At 37.9% G+C, this 23576-nt stretch overlaps 1 protein-coding gene and 1 long non-coding RNA gene across 7 annotated transcripts in view; one reads left to right on the top strand and one right to left on the bottom strand.

Annotated features, from left to right (window-relative positions):
* Positions 1 to 1366, bottom strand: part of chrnb2 (cholinergic receptor, nicotinic, beta 2) — a 58321-nt gene extending 56955 nt beyond the window's left edge. The window contains exon 1 of the mRNA XM_057833797.1: positions 978 to 1366. Coding sequence (XP_057689780.1) covers positions 978 to 1059 — 82 coding nt within the window. The 5' untranslated portion in view covers positions 1060 to 1366. The remainder of the gene's footprint in view (positions 1 to 977) is intronic.
* Positions 929 to 23097, top strand: LOC130914532 (uncharacterized). Of its 6 annotated transcripts, XR_009062957.1 has the most exons (7): positions 931 to 7364; positions 8923 to 9044; positions 10993 to 11137; positions 11318 to 11384; positions 12393 to 12520; positions 13128 to 13195; positions 20563 to 23097. It is a non-coding gene; the product is annotated as an uncharacterized LOC130914532 (long non-coding RNA). The 6 variants fall into 6 exon arrangements; XR_009062955.1 differs by having other exon boundaries at positions 929 to 7364; positions 12393 to 13195; XR_009062954.1 differs by lacking the exon at positions 13128 to 13195.
* The last annotated feature ends 479 nt before the right edge of the window (positions 23098 to 23576 follow it).

Genomic DNA, 23576 nt, shown 5'->3' with positions numbered 1-23576 from the left:
TGTATACCCCAAACACACAAAGTACATATCTTTGTAATATTTAAAATAAACAACAGAATTAAGATATTCGATAAAACTATTCAGCAACTGTGACGCAAATACCTTGAATTATTTATGTACTGTATGTATGTATTTATTTATTTGTGCTTTCAACTTTTATTTGTCATCACGTGAAGCAAACAACAACCAATTCTCATTTGCAATGCTAACCCGGCAGCAGACATTGGAATGAATTAATCATTTTCAATCATTAAAATTATTTAAATAGCAGCATGTGGATAAATCATTTTGGAATATTTGAAATAAAGACAACATTTTTTAAACATAAATAGTACCTAAAATTCTTCAACATACGGCAAACTATCAAATCAAACTTGTGGCAAATATATATTTTAATATTCTGTATATTAAAACCTTTTTTTTTTTTTTTTTTAAATCCATTATGTGTATAAAATATACTTTAAAATATTAATTTATATATAACTATAGTACATTAAAAATACACCACAAACTAAAAATATATCTCAACAAAACTTTAAATAAAAATGATATATCATTTTTCAATGTACTACTATTGTTTTCAAATATGTAGATAAAAATAAGACAAATTACACGAAAATACAAACATAATGCAAATATATTAACGTGCATCTAAACCACTTTAGTGTCCAATAATACATGTATTAAAAGCCTCATTAACAAATCAATGCTGGGATATTTTTGTGGCACTATGACAGAGGATCCACTTTTAAAGTGACAGTACATTTAATGTAAAGCTGTGTGCGCGTATATAATCTATGATATTTGTCTCTATTTATCATGAAGTGTGTTTCGCTAGGTAGAAATAGATATGGCCTCTTTTGCCTCTCTTTCCCTTTTTAAGCCTTCCACGGTGACGCCGCGCACGAACGCGGATGAAATGATGGAATGAATAAATGCTGGAGTATGTGAAAGGATGGATGGATGGAGTTACTCACCTCCCGCAATGGCGAGCAGCGCCAGCAGCAACATCAGTAGCCAGCCCTCCTCCAACATCATCGTCATCCTCATTCTCACCATCCCGAGCCCGAAAGGTGTTCAACGAGGATCGCGGAGAATCCTCCTCTTCCTCTTCCTTTCCTTGCTTTCTGCTCTTCTTCCTCACGACCCAAACCTTCCTTCAGTTGCTACCTGGTACCCTGACGTCATGGTGTGCTCCCGCGCCGACGATAGAGGACCACCAAAGGGAAAGGACGCGCCGAAATCGTATCGCTGGGAGTCCGCAGGTGAGCTCCGAGCCGCGGGTCGTGCTCCGGCGACGAGTGGTGCGAGATGGAGGGAGGGAGGGCTGGTCTACGGAGGAGTGGCGGAAAGGGATGATGTGGTTCCTCCCTCCTCCTCTCAGCTCGCCTAACGACGCCTTCCCCACGCAAAGTCGCTGTTGAACTCATTGGTTGCCATTGACGGCGATAGACGTCCAATTCATTTTTGACTGGGAACTGCCAACCTCTCCTCAGCCAAAGTTAACCGGGTGTTTTTCATGCATATTTCAGCACATACTCAGTGCATACTGGGAGTCAATGAATTTATATGCTGCCATGGGACAAAAAATTAAGTACACTTGCCCGATGTTAAAGTAGATTAATTATATAAAAATACAGTTTTTGTCGTTGTGATCAGTGTTGTTAATCTTTAAAAAAAAAAAAAAAAAAAAGGTTCAGTTACAAATAACTCCTCCCAAAAAGTAATTGAGTTAGTAACTCAGTTACCTCATTGTAAGAGTATAACCAGATAGCAGACCGGTGTTAAAAAAGATGTGGGATCAACATTCCGCTGTCCATACCTGTCAAGTTGTACGGTTTCGGCATAATTTGTACAAGTGAGCAGTGATTTTTGAATGTGTATGCTGTACGTTCAAAATCTAAGTTTTTCATGCATTGATTTTTTTTTTCTCCGTTCGGATTTTGTCACCGTTTCGGCAATGAGACAATGTGCGTTACTATGCGTTACTACGTTGGTTGAATGACACGGGAGTGGGAAGGAGGGAAGAGTGTTGTGACGCTGTTGCAAACGCGATGTTAGGCGGCTCCAATATTTCCTGACTGTAGCCGACAGCCTACAATCTACGCCCACTTGATGCAACACTAGATATCTCATGCATATAGAACTAGATGTGAAATGACAAACTCGGCGGCGTTAGTAAACAGCCGCCATCTTAAAGCAGTAGACTTCTCAGAAAGGCTCGGTTGTATTGAACCTTCATAGCGAACCTAAGTAACTTTTTATCTAAAATACTCCTAAATTGGCAAAATCTTGTCTTGAATCTATCTTTAAAACAGTTTTAAAACTTTCACATGTCGAAAGTAGACAGGAGGGAAGTACTGCAAAAAGTGGAGCAATTTTAACAATTTTAACTTCCAAACATAGCAAAGGTTACTATGTTGTTGTTGTTGTTGTCGTTTTTTTTTTTTTAATGAAAAAAAAACCCATGAAAGAAAACACCAGTCACTTTGCCAAGTAACTAATTACTCTTACATTCAGGTAACAGTGTTACTAACTCAATTACTTTTTGGGAGAAGTAATTTGTAACTGTAATTGATTTTTTTTTTTTAAGTAAGTTTAACTACACTGGTCATAAAGATGCAGTCTGCAGAATGAAAAGTGACGAAAGCGGAGATTTTATTCTGCCAATTTGTTGCCGAACACAATTTGCAACTATTGCTGATCCCTTCTCAGAATTAGCAAAAGAAATGTTCCCGGATTCAAAGATTGCATCGGTAAGTTAATTTTATCAATTGACCTTTTTCATTTATAATTGGACACACCAACGAACTACCTTCAAAACATACTGAATTGCGAGCTGAAGTGTCATTAAGTGCAGCCATCAAAAGACGTGATAGAAACTGCCAAAAGTAACAATAGTCACTGTTAAATTTTAGTAATCATGATGTAGCTGAAGATATTGATTGTTCTTTGATTGCACCAGGTTATATGTGACAATATTACCAAAATATTCATATTATTTTAACATTCAGTTTTATTTTTGTTTCATATTGCACATTATATAAAACGTTGTAAGATTAGTCACCAATTTGTAAGGGCATACGTCACTATTTATAAGATTGCCAACGGCCCCGGCTTGACAGTTATGGCTGTCAATCTTTTATTATTAAATCAACGTCACTTTTGCACCCTCAGTTAATGTTGTTTCAACGTTGAAATCCCTACAAAACCTAAACGTGATTTCGATTATTAATAATTTTGGGACAACGCTGAATCAATGTTATCTTTTCGACCAAAACGCCCGCTCATTCATAATTCAATGACTTTCCAATCACATTTCCCGGTCAATCATAAATCAACAAATTGATCAACCATAAAACAATGTTAACCCAACCATAATCTGACATACCATAGAACAACGTTGTTTCAACGTCACTTGACGTAGAAAAATTTCGATGTCAACATACTGATGATTTTGATGGAAAATCAACGTTTATTCAATGTCGGTCTGCTAGCTGGGAAATTAGTTACTTAGCAAACTAACTGACGTAACTTTTGATTTTCTACACATTTTTAGATTACACATTCTATAACATCTTTCACCCCACAGATGTTTATATTTACCTATTGAATTGAACTGATTTTTTCATTCCGAATAAAAAAAAAAAAAACGTAGGTCACACTTTTTACATAAAAAAAAAAAAAAAAAAAGAATTTCACCTATACAGTGGTTCCATGACATACAATCGCTTCAACACACCATCTTTTCGACATCAGATGTAAAATTGGATTCGCCATTTGATTCTACATCCAGTTTCTTTGTTTTCCCGGATTTTCTTGTGAGAGAAATCAACGTGGGTTCCAAAAATGTTAGTGCAGATGGTGAAAAAAGGAATAAGGTGAGGCTAACCATTGAAATGAAGATGGAAATGATATAAAAATATGAGCGTGGTGTGCCGTCCGTGAACTGGCTCGACTTATGGCCGTAGAATGTCTACGATCTCGACCGTCCTCGTCCAACCTCAGTTCGCCTGTCTTTATAAGTTAAGGTGAGAATTATTATTTTAACATGGCCAAAAAAATCGCCATCTTCGTCAGGTTTTTAATCATTTATTTCAGAACTTGTGCAACACAACATGCCTACTGTCCGCCGCAGCTGAGCAAAGTGAAAGTAAAATGTCCTCTCTCACTCTGTCAAGTCAGCCACGCGGTGCATTCAGGTACAACATGTAAAACACAAACCCCACATTCGAACCCGATTCGTTACACTATTACAGGTATTATTATTATTATTACTATAATTAAATTACCATTCAAATTTTTATTCATAATTCATCTGTTTTGCTCTGTGCTATTTACAATAGTAATAGTAATAGTAGTATTTGTTAAGGATTTAGTGTAGGTTTTCGGGCTGTGGAACGAATTAATGGAATTATAATGAATTCTTATGGGAAAATCCTACTCGACATACGACCATTTAGACTTACAAACAAGGTCCAGGAACGAATTAACTTCGTATGTAGAGGTACCACTGTATACGGCGTAACAGTATACAAACTTTCAAATGCTGTGAGATGTATTGTCACACCCTTAATACATATACAGTGGTACCTCAATGTACGATTGTTTCGACACACGATCTGTTCGACATCCAACGTAAACTTTGACTCGCCATTTGTTTCTACATCCGACGACATGCTCGAAATATGACGACATGACAGCACCGCAGATGGACGCATGGCTGACTTTCTTGTGACAGAAATCAACACAGGTTTCAAAAAGGTTGGTACGGGTGGTGAAACGAGGAAAAAGGTGAGCTTACCTTCTAAATGAGGATGCAAATTATAGAGGAATGTGAGCGTGGGGTGTGCACCCGTGAACTGGCTCAACAATACATCTCTATGGTCCTCCTCCGATCACCGTTCGCCAGTCTTTATAAGTTAAGTTGACAATAATTATTTTGGTTACATCGTCAAAGAAATCGCCAGCTTTGTCAGGTTTTTATCATTTATTTCAGAACTTAGCCAACACGAAACGCCTGCTGTCCGCGGCAATTGACTGTGTACTCAGGAAAACATTGAAAGTGAAATAAACTGAAATGCACTGCTCCTCTCTCTTGTCACGTCAGTCACGCGATGCGTTCAGGTACAGAAAAAAACATCCGCCACATTAGAACCCGATTCGTTACATTATTACAGGAATTATTTTTTATTAATATTATTACATTATTCAGATTTTTATTTATAATTAAAATATTTTGCTATGTGTAATTGCCATTTGTAATAGTAACAGCAGTATTTATTAAGGATTTAGTGTAGGTTTTTGGGCTGTGGAACGAATTAATGGAATTATAATGTATTCCTATGCGAAAATCCTGCTCGACATACGACCGTTTTCACTTACAAACAAGGTCCTGGAACGAATTAACTTCGTATGTAGAGGTACCATTGTACTGTAGATATATTTTTCAATATGCAGGTGAGGCTCTGAATTTCCTGCCTCTCCTGTCTTTGCTCTACTTGTTTTGAATAAAAAAAAAAAAAAAAAACATCACACAACGTTCATGGATACGTCATTCAGGAAAAGTTTAGGGCAAGTAACTATTTTTGGTAATAAAAAAACAAAACATTTTATTATCATAGTATAGCCTCTACAAGAACAATGCAATCTTTAGCATGATAACGAACACTTAGCAGGAAAACAGTACATTATTTTAAATTAATTGTACCCACCTGGATGCTACGAACTGTATGTAAAAAAAAAAAAAAAAAGTTCCCCGAGAGTTTAAAATTACACTCACTATGCTAAATGCTAATGCTTACAAGAACGCTCCGAGCCACCTAGCCAATCATCATCGCGTTTGCAACGGCAACACCCCTTACTCTCTTCCCCCCTCCCGCTCTGCTCCCTCTCAGGCAGCTGTGACAAAATAAGACAACTTGCACTTCATTCAACCAAATTGTAGTAATGTGCCCCTTTACATCCTCAGTAACGGTAACGGTGTTGCAAAGATGGGAAAAGTAATTAATTAGGTTACTCACTATTGAAAAAATAACGCTGTTGGAAACCCTTTTATACTCTAACGCCGTTATTCACAAAACCGGATGTGATTACATTCATTTAAGTGATTGTTCGAAATTGATAGGCGTGCATATGAATATCTTGTTGTCTATATGCGCCATGTGATTGGCTGGCAAGCTGTCCAGGGTGTACCTGTCCAAATTTCTTTACCAAAGTCTCCTGGGAGAAGCCACAACAATCCTAATAAAGCAAATAAGGAGAAAAATACAGTAGCTATACATTTTGATATGTACGTTCCTGCATTTAATGCACTTTGTTTGATAATTCAGCAAGGGGCAACATGGCCATTAACATAAATCATTGACAAGCCATTATTATGTAAATGACATGCTGTAAATCTCACAGTTGTGTGTGTGTGTCCTTCCTAATTGTCATCTCATAAAGATTTATGTTTGGGAAATCCCTTTTTTAAGATGTCACATAGAATCAAGGTAAGTGGTCGAGAGCTTTGATTTTAGGGCACAAGAACTTCAGGACATAACAAAAGGTATAGTTAAACATTTTTCGTTGTAGTGTCTCTGTATTTATGTTCATCATTTCAATTTTGAATTGTTGCATGGTCAATGAAAGCAGAAACAAGATCTTAAATCTAGATTTGCACCCTCCTTACTTTGAGGGAGATTTTTGAATTTTTTATGTATTTATGTATTTTGTAACTTGAAAAAAGGAAGTCAACGTCAATAAACCATTTGACTGTCCAAAGGGAAGATTCAAAGTGAGACAACCACACACCAATAGCTAATCAGAGTGAAGAGTTTAAATTTAACCCTCAATATTTAATTTAATCCAGTCAGTCTCATACTAATGACAATCTGGTTGTTTGAAGAGGGAAGATAAAAACGAACAAACAAAATAGCCTGAAAAAGGTTATTTGGTCCGGGACATTTCAAACGCAGATTGTCCTGATTGACTGACATCAAAGGTTATAAAAATGAATGTAAAGCCACTTTTAAACTAAAAAAAAAAAAAAACTTGCCTAAAAATTTTTATTTTTGGTTTTGTTGTCTCCTGCTGCTACTTGCACTTTCACTTGCCCTTTTGCTCTTAGCAGAGGTAATAATTAATGTGAGGAGGTTGACTAAGGTGGCGTGCCCATATCCAGAGAGTCAAAAGCTGGTGCTTGGAGTCCGACTGTGATCCATACAGAAAAAGAGTGAAGAAGACAACAAAAGTAAAATTCAGGAAGGAGGGTGAAAGAGAAAGGAGGTGGTTGCTGTGGTGATGAAAAGAAATCTGAAAATCTGCAGGCTGGAGCGACCTGTTTCACCTTGATTGTCACATGACTTGCATCACGCACAACGGTGAGCTCACACGTGCAGACGACACACACATAGACAGTGAGGCGCGCACACACGAATGTAAATGGGCATGGGCATACTTTCGCAGTAATGTCTTCCCCTCTCGTGCTATCTTTATCCACACTTCCTTCCCTCTTGCCCTCTCCTGAGCGGTGAATGAGCTGACCTGACAGTGCTCCTCCTCTGCACTGAGTGCTGCTGTGAGTCTTTCGCTGAATTATTTAAAAGCTGGGACCCCCACGAGTGCTTGTCTTCCCCCAACACCCCCTCTAGCTCCTTCTATCCATCCTCTCTCTCTTCTGCTGTGCCTCTTTTTCTTCCCTTGCTGTCACTCCATCCAAATGCTAAAACAAACTTGACGTAATGAGCAGTCTAATTATTGTTCAAGTTAGGAAAGTAGGTAGTAGTAAATGACAACCTGTGAATTTAAATTACTTTTAGTGAGATGTATAACTTCATATTTTTGAAATGCCAGAAACAAAAGTAATCCTAACTTTTTTTTTTTTAAATAGCAGAAATGAAAATGTTGGTGATTTATCGTTAATTAGCATTGCAATTTTGGAGATTCTGAATTGGAGCCTGTCGCAAGCAGATGTAATTTTATACCATCTATAACAGAACTTCTTTCAACTCTCCATTTATTTCAGCGAACTTTGAAAGTTTGTGCTGTCTATCTCCAGAGCAGTTAAGCAGGTGTGCTGTCCCAAGTGTTAAATGGACTGTTACGCAGAATGGAGACATACAGTACATCCAATTGCTATGGTTTGATGCACTTGGGTTGATTTAAATCTATCAAAAATTGGTTTTCTGTGGTTGCTGGTTTACCCCAAATTATCAGAGAATTTAGAACATCACATGCAACAAACAGAAGAACATTCAATTTAACAAAATTTAAGGAAGGTCAGGCCCTTACAGTACTGTGTTATCTTAGTTTTGGCCATAGAGACCAGATAGCAGTGAGTAAAGGGGTGTGTCTGCTTCAGTACTGTATTTTTCTGACTATAAGTCGCACCTGAGTATAAATCACACCAGCCATAAAATGCCCAACGAAGAGGAAAAAAACATATGTAAGTCGTATCGGAGTTTAAGTCGCATTTTGGGGGGAAATTTACTTGATAAAATCCAACACATAGAAGAGATATGTCATCTTGAAAGGCAATTTAAAATAAAAATACAATAGAGAACAGCATGCTGAATAAGTGTACAGTATGATAATGTTACATGATGCATGAACAACGAAATGCGAACATGGCCGGTAAATTAACTTAACATACCTATAACTTAACATACCTATTAAGAGTTATTCAGATAACTATAGCATAAAGAACATGCTAACAAGTTTACCAAACCATTAGTAACATGTGAAATCATATGATAATGTGTTAATAATTTCACACATAAGTCGCTCCAGAGTATAAGTCGCACCCCCAGCCAAACTATGAAAAAATCTGCGACTTATAGTCAGAAAAATACGGTAAATGTAACATTGTGTATTTTTTTGTTTGAATCCATGACGTGTCATCCTCTGGAAGAGCCTGTACTCTTTTTGTATCTCCATCAGATGACAAGACACAACATTGCCATGGAAGCAGACTAGAAAGCATGTCTTCTGAGACAAAGTTCAAAGCAGGACGGGTTTGTGAGCGGGAGGTGCAGGCTACTGCACAACTCTCAGGATCTTAGGTCAGTGAAGCTCACAATTGCTTTAGGTACAGACAAACACTGGAATTTTCCTGGTGCCTATAAATATGGCTTAGGTTTGTAACTTTTTTGTTGTTGTTGACAATTTTATCTATTTCTTTGCATATTTTTGTCTGGAAGAAATGAGTTCTGTGTTTTTTATGAGGTGTGTGCCATTTTACAAGTTAAGTTACCAAATTATGGTTCCTCAAAGCAGCATAGTGGAGGAAAAATTAGCTTGTCTAACACTGGCAACATATAGGCTCTGCTCTGTTCTTTAAACTGAGACATTATCTCCCCCTCTATGCACTCCTTGTTCTGTACAAATCTTTATTTGAACCTCATTTACAAAACGTCCGTAATTTTCAGACTATAAACCGCTACTTTTTTCCTTCATTTTGAATCCTGCGATTTATAGTCCAGTGCAGCTTATTTGTTGATATATTTGGGTTAATAGGTAACACTTTATCTGACAGCAGTGTCATAAGACCGTCCTAATAATGACATGACACTATCATGGGCATTACTGAATGCTTATGACAAATGTCATGAAGTGGCATCCAGCCAATTATGTCACTAACACCGTTTATGTCCAGCTCGGATCTTTTACATCCACTCAAAAGTGAGATAATTTGCCGGATAACACTAAATGACATCTGTTATAAGCATTTATTAATGCTTATGACGGTGTCACGTCATAATTATGATTGTCTAATGACAGTCTTATGGTGCCACTATCAAATAAAGTGCTACCAAATACCATAACTTGCAATTAATGAAACAAGTGGAACAGTAACTAAAGAAATAATTAGCACAGAACATGAATTTTGATTGTTATTTACATCTGTAGCAGTGCAATGCACGCTAGGAGGCATGTTGGACAACAACAGTGTTGACAGCAGTTGGCAGCAGAGGTTGACTGTTTCCCCCAGGGGAGCAGTGATGGCCAAATGAAAGTTCTTGATGCAATGGTGGTTAATTTGTTCTTATAACAGCTGCGGCTTAAAGTCCAGTGCAGCTTATCTATGACCAAATGTCATTTTGATGTTAAATTTGGTGGGTGGCGGTTTATAGTCACGTGCGACTTATAGTGTGAAAATTACGGTAATATCACATGTTATTCTGTAACACATTTCCAACGCATCTAAAAAAAACCTCGAAATACTCCAGAAAAACAGTTGCAGCATAACGTGGTCTGAGTTTAACGCTCCCACTTAAATTATTTTTAACCCACTACCTTTTGAGGCCTAAGGAGCACAACTACTTTTAAAATGCTTGTATAATGTACCAGATTATTCATAAACTAAACCATAAATTACGTGACCTCCTCCCAATTTGTACTTCTTGGGGGACACCTATCCTACCAGTGGGAAATAATCAAATCACTGGGAAAAATATAAGGCTAAAGTTTATACAAGCTTGAGCATTGCTTGCAGAGGACCACAGATTTGGAACAAACCTGATGAAATGCTTAAAATGTCAACTTCCATCTCCATTTTCAAGAAAAAACGCAAAGCTCAACTCCTGGCAATGTAAATCTAATATGCTCATTCTTTGGATAACAATACTGTACGTTGTATCAAATCCAATGAACCCAGTATGTTGAAATTGTCCATTGTTAATTAAATGTCGGTGTATGCTGTACACATTTGTAAAGATATCTGGCTAATACAGGAGCTCATATTTGTAGAAAACTGGGCCCCCTACTAAAAACTTTCAATAGCTTCCTTGGAGCGTTTTCTTCACACATCTAATTGTATATACATATTCTGTATCTAATTGTATATACCGGGTATTGTATACTGTGAATGATGTGTGAATAAAAGTAAACTATACACCTAATCTGAGCATGGTCTGCGCATTTACTGGATTGAGGACGGCATAAATGTTACGGCCTACTCCCTTGGGGGGCCTCTTGTTTATTGTGACCTACTTTGTGGCTTTTAATTAGGCGGACTGACCACAACGCCTTTCACAGATGGGAGGAGAGGTGATGCTCTATGGTGTCTGTTGTTGTGTAACATTCGAGACCTGCTTGCGGGCTGCTGAACAACGGTGTGCCAGAATAGCAAGTGGGAACCCGAAAGCAAAGCACGGTAAACATCTGACATATATTTGCTTGTCTTTGACCTCAAATTAAAAGCGTTACACTCCAGTTGTTACGTCACAAATGGAATCATTTGTAGCTGTGCTCTGACATCGCATGCCACATTGCTGTTGCCAAATGCATCGCCACTGAAGTCCTGGTTATTCATAGCTGCTTTTATATATCGCAGTCTGTCTCTCTCCTCCCTCCCTGAGGAGATGCCCTACCTCACGCTCTCTAATCGCCATGGCAACCTGGTAATCCTCCTCTTTCTTTACTGCACACACACATGCATCCACACACACATGGATGAACACATTGTTCAGACAGTCATGCAAACCTGTGTTTACTAGTATGTTGACATGAACAGATCTCATGCTTATAGTGCATACGTGAATGTTTATGGTGACACATTGCTATGAAATACATTACTACTCATATTATTTCTCCAACACACTGCAGAAAAACTCATACGTACGACCAATTTATTTTTTCAATTTTAAATTAAAATGGTACATACTCTTGCTCTCATACACACTGCTGTTTTTCTGTAACTTGATTGAAAAATTCTTGCCACTGCTAAAACAAGTGCATTTTCTCATTGTTGCTTGTCACTGCACAGTTTTTTAAAAAATCAAATTAAAGAACAAAAAAGGACATGTAAATTCAAGAGTTGAAGATTATATGACCACAAAACTTCACTTGTTGTACCATACCTTAGTTTTAGGAAAGACCCTTGATGTTTTCCAGTGAGAAAAATACGTATTTGAACATCCTGCGATTTTGCAAGTTCTCCCACTGAGAAATGATGGGCGGGTTTGAAATTTTAATGGTCGGTGCTTGTCCACTGTGAGGGACAGTCTAAAGGGAAAAAAATTCCAGAAATCAAAGTGTATGATTTTTTCACAATTTATTCTACAGCAAATAAGTAATTGAACACCTATTATAGAATTGTGAGCCTTAAAGACCCTTTAGTCAGTCACCTTTAAAAAGTCCAATGAATAAAGTGGAGTGGCTCTAGACTGACTTTTTGACCTGTTTGTGACGGTTAGCTCCATATAAACACCTGTCCACCCCACACAATCAGGAAGACTCCAATTACTAACATGGTCAAGACCATAGACACCAGAGACAGAATTGTAGACCTCTACAAGGCTGGAAAGGGTTAGGGGGCAATTGCCAAGCAGCTTGGTGATATAAGATCGACTGTTAGAGCAATTGTTAGAAAATGGAAGAAGCTAAACATGACTTTCAATCTCCCTCAGACTGGGGCTCCATGCAAGATCTACCTCTTAGGGTCTCAGTGATCCTAAGAATGGTGAGGAATCAGCCAAAAACCACACAGGAGGAGCTGGTTACTGACCTGGAAGGAGCTCGTACCACCATTTCCAAGGTTACTGTTGGTAATACACTAAGACAGGGGTCCCCAAACTGTGGCCTGCGGGCCGGATACGGCCCGCCTCCACATTTAGTCCCGCCCCCTGAACAATACCAGAGAGCATTTTGATTTGTCTTTTTTTTTTTTTTTTTTTTCCAATAGTGTTATTTATTTCCTGGCTATTTTCTGTGAAGAACCCAGTGAGGGTTATTTGGTTATTATCTATTTAATTAATAGTGTTATTATTATTTATTATTATATTATATTTTTATTTCATTTACTTTTGTTCCGTGAAGAATCCAGAAAGGGTTATTTGATTGTGGCTTTCTGAAAAACAATAAATTTTTACATTTAGGCACTCCTGGAATCGTCACACTTTTTCTGTTACAAACTGACCCCGGCCCCTCATCAGAGAAGGGAACAGTTTGGGGACCCCTGCACTAAGACGTCACGGTTTAAAATCATACATGAAACTGAATGTTCCCCTGTTCAAACTAGTACATGTCCTGGCCCGTTATAAGTTCGCCATTGACCATTTGGATGATCCAGAGTCAGGAAAGAAAGTCATGTGGTCATATGAGATTAAACTTTTTGAACTTTTTGGTCTGAATTCCACTCATAGTGTTTGGAGGAAGAAGAATGATGTGTACCATACCAAGAACACCATCCCTTCTGTGAACCATGGGAGAGGTAGCATCATGTTTTGGGGGTGTTTTTCTGCATATGGGACTGGACGACTGCACTGTATTAATACCTTACCTTTATGCTGAATGTATGTTAAAATGCTGTTTGCAAATAGAGTAAATGGTCAGTAACAGATTTTATTATGCATCTGCTTGTTACCTCACTATAGTCACAAACACAGATAATGTATAACATCACTCAGGTCTCAACCAGCATTTGAGACTTGTCGTCATCCATTCACACATTTCACAGTACTAAAGTTCTCACACATTTACATGACTGAAATTCTCCAACACACACTTGTGTAACACTCTCATAGACTCTGTTGCAATGCCTGCATAAACACTTAAAATAACCTTTCAACAACTATTTAAATGTTTTTCACTCATTCACTGAAACACTATAACACCACTGGATTTTGTTCCCTCTCAGAAAGATTGAATTTCTCTACGATGACAGCATTTCAGTCAGTAGTGTGCGTAAAAGGCAAGCTGGAATTATATCCCTAACAGTCCCGCATACATACTGTACTGTATATCGTGGTGTTGTGTGTAATTGATGACACATACAGCTCCATGTTTTCATTCTTTTTGTCTCCAGTGCTTGGCTCTTCCATGAATTAAACAGAATGTCACAAATGCAACTTTTATTTAACAGATACATGTTTACAACAGGAATATAAAGGCTTCATCATGATTAGGGTCTGAAAAAGAATTCTCAGTCACTTCATGCACGCATCATTTAAGGCAGAGATGGCCTGCAAGGACATGTAAACTTTTCTGCCACGAAAAACAAACATATTAAAAAAAAATCATATAACGCCCCCAAAATGTAATCCACAAATGTTCATAAAATAAACTTGCCATCATAAATTTAAGCTGGTGTTTCAAAACTGAAACAAAAGGATGGTACAGGAGCTTTGTCATCACCAAAAGGCCTAATATTCATATTATAGTCCCACATTTAGTTGCACACCTCAGCATTCTTAGAAAATTCTGCTGACTTGCAACATTATGAGCACTGTACCCTTGCTCCTCTGCCCCTCCCAGCCCACCAGCCTGAATTAGACTCCTTCTAAAGCATCTAATCACTACTAAAGCTCTTTCTCTTGACAAACAGATAAGCTGGCAAATGAGCCTCATTTTCAGGATGGATCAATATGCTGACTGACAGCTGCGGATGGATGAATGGCTATACTCCAATCACTTGTATTGATCTTACAAAGCCAACCTAATTGTCTGGCACTGCGCTTGATCGTGTCAGCACCTCCATGTTAAGGCATCTTGGTAAAGGTTGGATGCTGATATGGGACCATTCCACATTAGCTAGTGTATTCACTTTTAATTAATTAGTTGATTAAAAAAAAAAAACATTTTTGTTTTTTGGTATAAACTAGGATTGTTCTAATGAAAAATGTGTGCATTGACAAAGTTTTAGAAATGCTAGGCACAATGACACAGTGCAACACACTTGTTCATTACAGGAAGGAGAGGTTATCGTAATTAACCAGATATTGAGTGTTGTAGACTCTTCCACTTGTTTATTTGATTACTGTGCCCTTTTCCGAAAGACTTTCTGTCAGCTGACCGCCTCAAATAAAATGGTACGGATGCAACTTCTTTGAGTACACATATCACATGCCTTACAAATGCGACCTTTGCACAGCGTGCTGCAGGGTCATATGCTCAGCCCCGGTGAAGGGCAGTCTGTGTGAGCAGTAGTGGTGCACCAGCTCAGGGATGCTTCCAAAGACGCAGCTACTCTGATCCAGAGTGTAGCCCAAGCCCTTACTGCTCTTCGTCTGGGCCACGATGATGTGCACACAACTCTGACTGGTCCTAGAAAATGACAAGAAATCAGTATTGTCAGCTCAACGTGAAATACAGTAGTAGAATATAATTCCGACCTGGATATGGGAATTTAAATCACTTGCTGTTATATATCGCTGGCTAACTGATGGTGCGCAGCAGCGAAGGTTCATTGGATGTGTAAAAGGGCTTAATGATGTGGACTCTCAAATGAATGAGCAGCGTACAACAAATGTGCACCGGCTCGTATGCACACGCACACACAGACACACACACAGGCGCACACTTATAAAGGCTCAGCTTTCAGGTTAGGTCAGGTCTGTGTAGATTTACTCTGCAAAAGAGACTCAGCAATTACTCATTTTACTCGCGCATGAATGTTTTCGGTACGCCGCACACTTGACTTGACAATCCTGAAAAAATATACAGTTGGTAACTTAACTCCTCACACTAAGCAATTGGTATTTGACCATAAACCCAGTCTACTGCAATAGAAAAACTATGACCCCCGGTGTTCTTATCACTGCACACTTATTACCTGGTCTTTCCTTTGGAAAGATCAGGTAGTGAGATTCTACGGCCTCCCCCTATATGTTATTCTGTTTTTTTTTTTGAATGGGAATCCTTCGGCGCGCTGCGCAGCCTGAACCACTTGACCGATCGGCACCATTCAAGTATCGACACATCCGGAATTTCACGCGACGCAGGGACTTTTTCAAAAGTCCCCAAAAAATTTTCAGTTTGCCCATAAACGGCAATTTTCCGAAAAAAAAAAAAGCAATTTTCAAAACGCTACTTGTCCTACAATTTTTGACTAAATCGCATAATTTGGGCATCAAAAATTCCAAGACGGTGAGGGGCAAAAAAGTTGTATACAGAATTTGGAAAAAATTTACGGTTCCCCAGAAATTTGACAAAAACTTGCCCATTCATTTTTAACGAGAAAAAAAAAGTTTCAAAATGTATCTAGTCCTACAATTTTTCACCAAATCACACAATTTGGGCATCAAAAATTCCAGGACAGGTAGGGGAATAAAGGTTATTAATACAATTTGGAAAAAATATACGGTTCCCCGGAAATTTGCCAAAAACCTGCCCATTCATTTTTAATGGGAAAAAAAGACAAGTTTCAAACCGTTACTAGTCCGTCAATTTTTGACGAAAACACACAAGATGGGCGTCAAAAATTCCGGGATGGCGAGGGGCATAAAAATGACAATGGTAAATTTTTTGATAAAATGTACGGTTTCCCGGTAATTTGCCAAAAACTGGCCCATTCATTTTTAATGGGAAACAAAGAAAATTTTCAAAATGTATCTAGTCCTTAAATTTTTGACCAAATCACATCATTTGGGCATCAAAAATTCCGTGACGGTGAGGGGCATAAAAGTTGTATACAGAATTTTGATAAAAAATTACGGTCCCCCGGAAATTTGCCAAAAACTGTCCCATTCATTTCTAATGAGAACATTTCCCATTCACTTATAATGGGATTTCCAATTGAATTTTTTACATTGCATTGATGCCATTGACGGCCATGCATGTCGAATCTATTGATGCCAATGTACTTGGATTCAATTGACTTTATGGATGTCGATGCCATTGACGGCCATGGACGTCCAAAATGTTTCCCATTCATTTTCAATGAGGAAAAAACTAAATTTCCCCAAATCAACAGAAAATGACCAGATATCAATAGGACGTGTCCCCCAAATGTCCCCGATTGCATTGCTGCTTATGGAGGGTGATGCCATTGACGTCCAAACTTCCCATTAATTTCTAATGGCATTTCTTTATGTTTGTTCATTCTATTGATGCCAATGTACTTGGATTCCATTGACGCTTATGTAAATTGATACCATTGACGTCCATGGACGTCCAAAAATTTTCCCATTCATTTTCAATGGGAATTTTTTTCCCCCCCAAATCAACAGAAAATGACTAGATATCAATAGGACGTGTCCCCCAAATGTCCCCGATTGCATTGCCGCTTATGGAGGGTGATGCCATTGGCGTCCATGGACGTCCAAATTTTTTCCCATTCATTTCCAATGGATTTTCTTCATGTTTGTTCATTCGATTGACGCCAATGTACTTGTATTCCATTGACGCTTATGTAAATTGATACCATTGACGTCCATGGACGTCCAAAATTTTTCCCATTCATTTTCAATGGGATTTTTTTTTTTTCCCCAAATCAACAGAAAATGACTAGATATCAATAGGACGTGTACCCCAAATGTCCCCGATTGCATTGCCTTTTATGGAGGGTGATGCCATTGACGTCCATGGATGTCGAAAATTCCCATTCATTTCCAATGGCATTTCTTAATGTTTGTTCATTCTATTGATGCCAATGTACTTGTATTCCATTGAATTGACGCTTATGGAGGGTGCTGCCATTGACGGCCATGGACGTCCAAACTTCCTATTCATTTCTAATGGCATTTACTTTGTTTCATGCCATTGTTAGGCATGTTTGTCCATTCTAGTGATAGACCTGCGTGGGGCTAAGATTTGTATCTCCACAGAGGAAAGACCAGGTGTAATTTCTCCCGAAATTGCAGTTTCTAGTTCTATTTAATATTTTTATAAAATGCCCAACGAAGAGGAAAAAAACATATATACTGTAAGTCGCACCAGAGTATAAGTCGCTTTATGGGGGGAAATTTGCTTGATAAAATCCAACACATAGAACAGATATGTCATCTTGAAAGGCAATTTGATATAAAAAATACAATAAAGAACAACATGCTGAATAAGTGTAAAGTATGATTTTACATGATGCATGAACAACGAAATGCGAATATACTGTCCTCACCAGGACGCTACGGCTCGGTCCTGGCTATACAGCGAGCTAAACTCCCAAATGACGATGCTGGATGTCCGTATAATTTGCTGAATCAATTTCGTCCTCAACACCAAACAGATTGGCATCAACGTAAATAAATGATAATTAAGTGCTATTACAGCAATGACAAAAACGGTTTTCACGTGTTTGCTAGCATTAGCACATCGTTCAAACAACCACACAACTGGCTCTAAATGTCCGATCGCAGGTGGAAAACACACAACAACAACCGGAAAGATGATACACACAGGCGTTGCCTCTGTAGAGATATTATACAAGCATAAACAATGAACGTAGGTTAGCAGCCGTGTCTCTCTCTCTCTCTCTCTCTCTCTCTCTCTCTTTCTCGCTCTCTCTCGCCCATTCGCTCAGACAGAGACGCTGCGTAGCTGTCTGTCTTCTTCTGGTGTGTGAGCGCTCTTCTTCGCGTAAACAAGTGTGAGTGCGCCCCTACGTGAGCATGAAAGCGCCACAAACTAAAATCATGCATTTCAATATAAAAAAGTCAATAATACAACAGAACACACATTTCCAAAGGCAGAAAGCGAACGTGGCCATAGCTATTAAGTTATTCAGATAACTATAGCTTACAGAACATGCTAACAAGTTTACCAAACCATCAGTGTCGCTCCAAAACACCAAAATAACATGTGAAATTATATCATAATGTGTTAATAATTTCACACATAAGTCGCTCCTCAGTATAAATCACACCCCCAGCCAAACTATGAAAAAAACTGCGACGTATAGTCCGAAAAATACGGTAATGAGGGAAAAAGTAACCCCAGCAAAAGTTTTTAAACTTTGATTTTTGTTGTTATCATTGTGGTTTGCATCATAGGTGAATCGTTTCCCCTGCTCCAAAGTCCAGTTTTAAAAATGGTACAGTGCTGTCATAATACAACATTCTCTGTAATCCAGGAAGCAGCCCACTAGTATAGTATATGCATCTTAACACTGCGGGTTACTTTTGTTTGTTTATTGTACTTTTGCCTATCACATGAGCCTTTGGTGTTTGGTCATTGGTTGTCTTTGATGCCGATCAAGGGCGTAGGTTTGCATAGAGACGGTAGGGACATAACACTACCAACTTTTCGGGTTGCTCAAATTGTCCCCACCAACTTTCAAGAAACCTTATTTGCATTTCATAATGCGTTCAATTATATAGGTAATTTAGATTGTATTCCTATATGTTGTAAGGATAGAATTGATCCTACCGTTATTAAGTGAATTATTTTTATTTTGTTCAGATTTACTTTTACCAATTTTCTCTTGCAGAATGTGCTGGTCCATTTTCTCTCCTCAAACGCATGTTTGATTGGCTGATGACTTGCATTTATTTTAATGTATTTATTTATTTTTCTTATTTTATTTTATATTTCTTGAGAAATATATTTTTTTGCTGTCTTAGCAGACTTTTTTTTTCAGATAATCATACATTATTCATAGTCAAAGGAAAAAGTTTTCATTTTTGGGGGGGGGGGGGGGGGGTAGCTGTGCTAGGGTACAAAAGCAGTAGTGTTTTACCTTGAGGAAGGCTCTTTAAAAAAAAAAAAAAATGTTATCCCCTGACTAGGAAGTTTTCAGTTACGGTATATTTATTTAGAGAGATAATGTTGAGTGGTCTTAAGACAAATATATTTTTTTTTACATTCTTGGATAGTTAGTTTAGATTAGTTAGATTACTAACAAGTGTGAATTTATTGTGTATGTCAATATAATTTACGTTCAAAAATTGCAATTTAAATTTGCTAATAAAATCCAGACATTTATTCTAGAAGTTTTCAAAATGTTTCTTTAGTAAATGTTTCTTCAGTAGTTTTTTAAAACAAAGGTTTGAATCAAACCGTGTATCACCTGAACCAATACACATGAAATTTAGTAAAAATCGATACAGATTTATTTTGCATTGATCATTTTGCCTGTCAATTAATTAGGTTCGTATTTGTGAGAAATGTAGCCCTGACCCCTTTTCACCCAATCTGTTTGGTCTTATTAAATTCTCGGCCCCAGCAAAAAGTGTACATGAAGGTTATGCTGGTATGTCGTCCCGACCAATGTTGAGACCAAACCTACGCCCTTGATGCCGGTAGAAGTCCAGTTCATTTTAACTGTAAGTGGTGGTCAATGCCAGCCTAGCAAGTTAAAATAGAAAGGATGTGTATTGGTGGCAGTGAATTAGTTAATATGGCAATGATTTTCCCCCCCTGTGGTTCCGTAGATTGTCATCCGTCAAAGCAATAAGTATTTCATTGACAATGATAAATAACACTTTTTGAATATTATATGGATATCTGAACATTACATTGGCAAAGTTTCTGTATTCACACTGTCTTGTAGACAAGACACCTGCAAGTCTCACACCATGATTATGTAATTTGTAGCTTCAAATTAAATACGCCAATAAAACATTGGTTTTTGACTTGTTTTTTTTCTTAAATGCTAGAAACAATGTAAAAATTTAAACTTTAATTTAGACCTGCTCTCATCTCCAACATATTCCTTTGCTATTTTCATTTCTGCATTTAACTGCAAAATGGAAAATATGGAGCTAGCCTTCACCAGTTCTCAGCGGCTCATATATGAACATTAGAGGAAATGAGGGCAAATGACTTGTGCTCAGTACTGCTTGTCACATCCATACAGAGTCAGTTAGTCACTCACTTGAGAGCGATGGAGTACTTGCTGGTTCCTGATTCGCTGTCTCTCACCAGGAAGCTGGCTTCCCTGCAGCGCTGCAGCTGGGCCTCAGCTTGCTGCCTACTGACGCTGCCATGGTACCAGCTTGCCCAGGACGTGGATAAGACACAGCATGGCGACATATGGAGACAAAGTCAAATGTCAAATAAGAAGATGCTGAGAGTGAAGGTGAGACTACTTAATGTTTTGCATTAGCGCGACACGCTATGCGCGTCAGCACAGAAGGTCCACGGAGGCCTATTAACGCACAATGCAGTTTTAGCACAATGCAGTGCTGACAGCAGCTAACGGCTAAAACGAAATACGCAAACAGGCCACATGGCACTTAGCAGAGAACAAAATGACATTCAACTGCGACAAGAGAGCAACAAATGCTAACACGCTTTGAGCGTGTTCCCCACCGGTTCCATTTCAATAGAAAGGCCATGCTTAATGAGATGGAGAGAGCCATTTTACACTTCAGGTCCCACCTACAGTAAATCAAGTGAACACCCTCTACTTAGTGCACAGTAATGGAAAATCCACTTAGAACAGTGGTTTACAAGGGATTTCTGTGACACCAATTGTCTGAGGCCTTTTTGTTAATATGATATGTGGGTCATTCTAGAACTGGAGGACAATTTATATACCACCCATGAGATTTGAAATAACTCACATACAAATACTATAACAAGCAGTTTTCTGTGTAAATTGGATTATTTATTTTAATTGCTGTCTCTTGTAACTATGCGATTAAAAAAAAAAAAAAAAAAAAGATTATTATTCGTGGAACGTTTGTCTCACAACATGCATGCAACTCGGGGTGTGAAAAAAATATGGAAATGGTGATTTTCGTGATACTTTGTATCCCAAAAGTTGAAAACTTGATAAAAATATAAAATAATAAAATAAAATAATAATAAATTAAGAGTAAAATATATATAAAATAATAAAATATAATAATAACAATAATAAATAATAAATAAAATAAATAATAATAATATATAATAATAATAAGAAGAATAAATTAATTAATCAATAAAATATAGTTCATTCTAGGGCATTTACAGGTCACTTTCTGTTGAGTTTGAGTCACTGCTAGGCCTGTCATGATAACAAATTTTAGTGTGCGATAATTGATCTCATAAATTGTTGCGATATGCGATATTATTGCGCCCCCCCATTTTTTTTTTGTAAACCAATTTTCAATAACACAGTGAGAATACAGTATATATTAATAGATCAAGTACATCCATTTAAACGCGATAAGAAATCACAACTAAAAACAAAGACAACAATATTAATACCGCACAGAAACATAGAAAAATGAATAAAATGTGTTTTTCAAGAAAAAAAAAATACAATTGCAGTTAATAACTTAAGGATTTAGGCAAATGAGAACTTTTCCCGTCATAGCTTCTGCAATGGTGTTCCATAGCATAGGGATGCAACGATACAGTTAAATCACGGTTTGGTACGTTTTTCGATACGGGGGACACGATTTTCGATCCGATTCAATACATTTAATGCTCTGAGAAAAAAAAAATAACAACTGTATTTTTCGTTTTTTTTCTTTTCTTTTCTTTTTTTTTTTTTTTTTTTCGCAAACTAGCAAAAATTAAATTGCCATCATATAAACATGCATTTTAGTGCATAATATCCATGTGCTTACTTCTTACTGATCTGAAGAAATTTAGTATAAAAGCGCTGAGAACAATCTTTACTGTTTGTAAAGTGAGGCGGGGCACACTGTTGATTGCTACAGCTAGGTTTACTACATGAGCAAGACATCCTATTTGTGGTCCGAATCCAACTGTGTCACGTAATGAATTAACAATATTTGCAGCATTATCTATAGGCACTGGTATGGATTGATTTGGCCTTCTTAACTTCCATTCAGTCATGGCGGTTTATAATTCATCAATGTAGTATATGGACTACGTGTCCCATAATCACTCTGGGCTCACGTAGACAATGGCATTGGACGTAGCACATCTAGTTTGCTATTTCATGATATCTAGTGTGTGCGCGCATTAAAAAAGTTAGCAAACGCCACAGAAGTCTGTACGTCTGCGCATTACTGCACAACACCAGCATATGACAATCGACTTTCATAAACAGGAAAAGTTTGAAACACAGCACTCTTAATTTGCCACTCAAAAATCCGGTGTTGTGCCGAAAAATAGCCGCTCAGCGTGAAATGTCACCCCTGACGGGAACGCCCACACGTCAACAACACCGGCACGCCGGAGGTGGTCCGCAGTCAATCCGGAGCACTGAGCGGCCGGTATAGGTTGAACAATAGGATATAATGGGAATGATTGGCTCTGGCGCTATTTTTTGCCAGACCTGGAACGAAGATGCATTTTGCGCAGTTGGTAACAAGGAATCCGAACTTTTAACAGCACGTCTGCCACACGCGCGCACGCACGCGCACGCGAGGCGATAAATCGCAGCGGAAAAATTACCGCCTTCATTTTTATTTATCGTGCGATAAATGGAATTATTGCATATTGCGACAGGCGTAGTCACTGCCTATTCATTTGGGGATATTCTTGAATCACTTACTGTTCTGTAGCCCAAAACAAACCAGAAGTAAACTTTAAATGCCCCAAAATCTACAGGAACTGACTAAAAATCAACAGCAAATGCCCTGAAATGCGCACAAGTTAAGCTCATTGGTTGCCACTGACCGCCATGGACTCTCCCTCCCACTTGAAACAGATTGGACGTCGACTAGTGATAAATTCATTCCAATTCACAGCAGAAAGATGAAAATAGCTTGTTTTTCTTTTTATTAGGTGTTTTGTAGAATATCCAAGAATGATTTCCTGACCAATGTATCGATAATTGTCATATCGCTGTATCGTGACATCATCATTATCGTGAGCTTTGTATCTCAAATCGTATCGTGAGGTAGCAATAGGTTCCAACCCCTACATGCAACCCCTTTGAAAGCTGTGAATCACATGATATACTGGATTTGACATCATCAAGCAGTTTTTAAAAAAGAATGCAGAGAACAAATTCATGTCCTCTCTTGTATTTT

This window comes from Corythoichthys intestinalis, chromosome 4 (genome assembly GCF_030265065.1).
Source record: "Corythoichthys intestinalis isolate RoL2023-P3 chromosome 4, ASM3026506v1, whole genome shotgun sequence".
NCBI classification, from domain to species: Eukaryota; Metazoa; Chordata; class Actinopteri; order Syngnathiformes; family Syngnathidae; genus Corythoichthys; species Corythoichthys intestinalis.
Note: the sequence above shows the minus strand (reverse complement) of the source record. Positions and strands in the feature narration are given on the sequence as shown.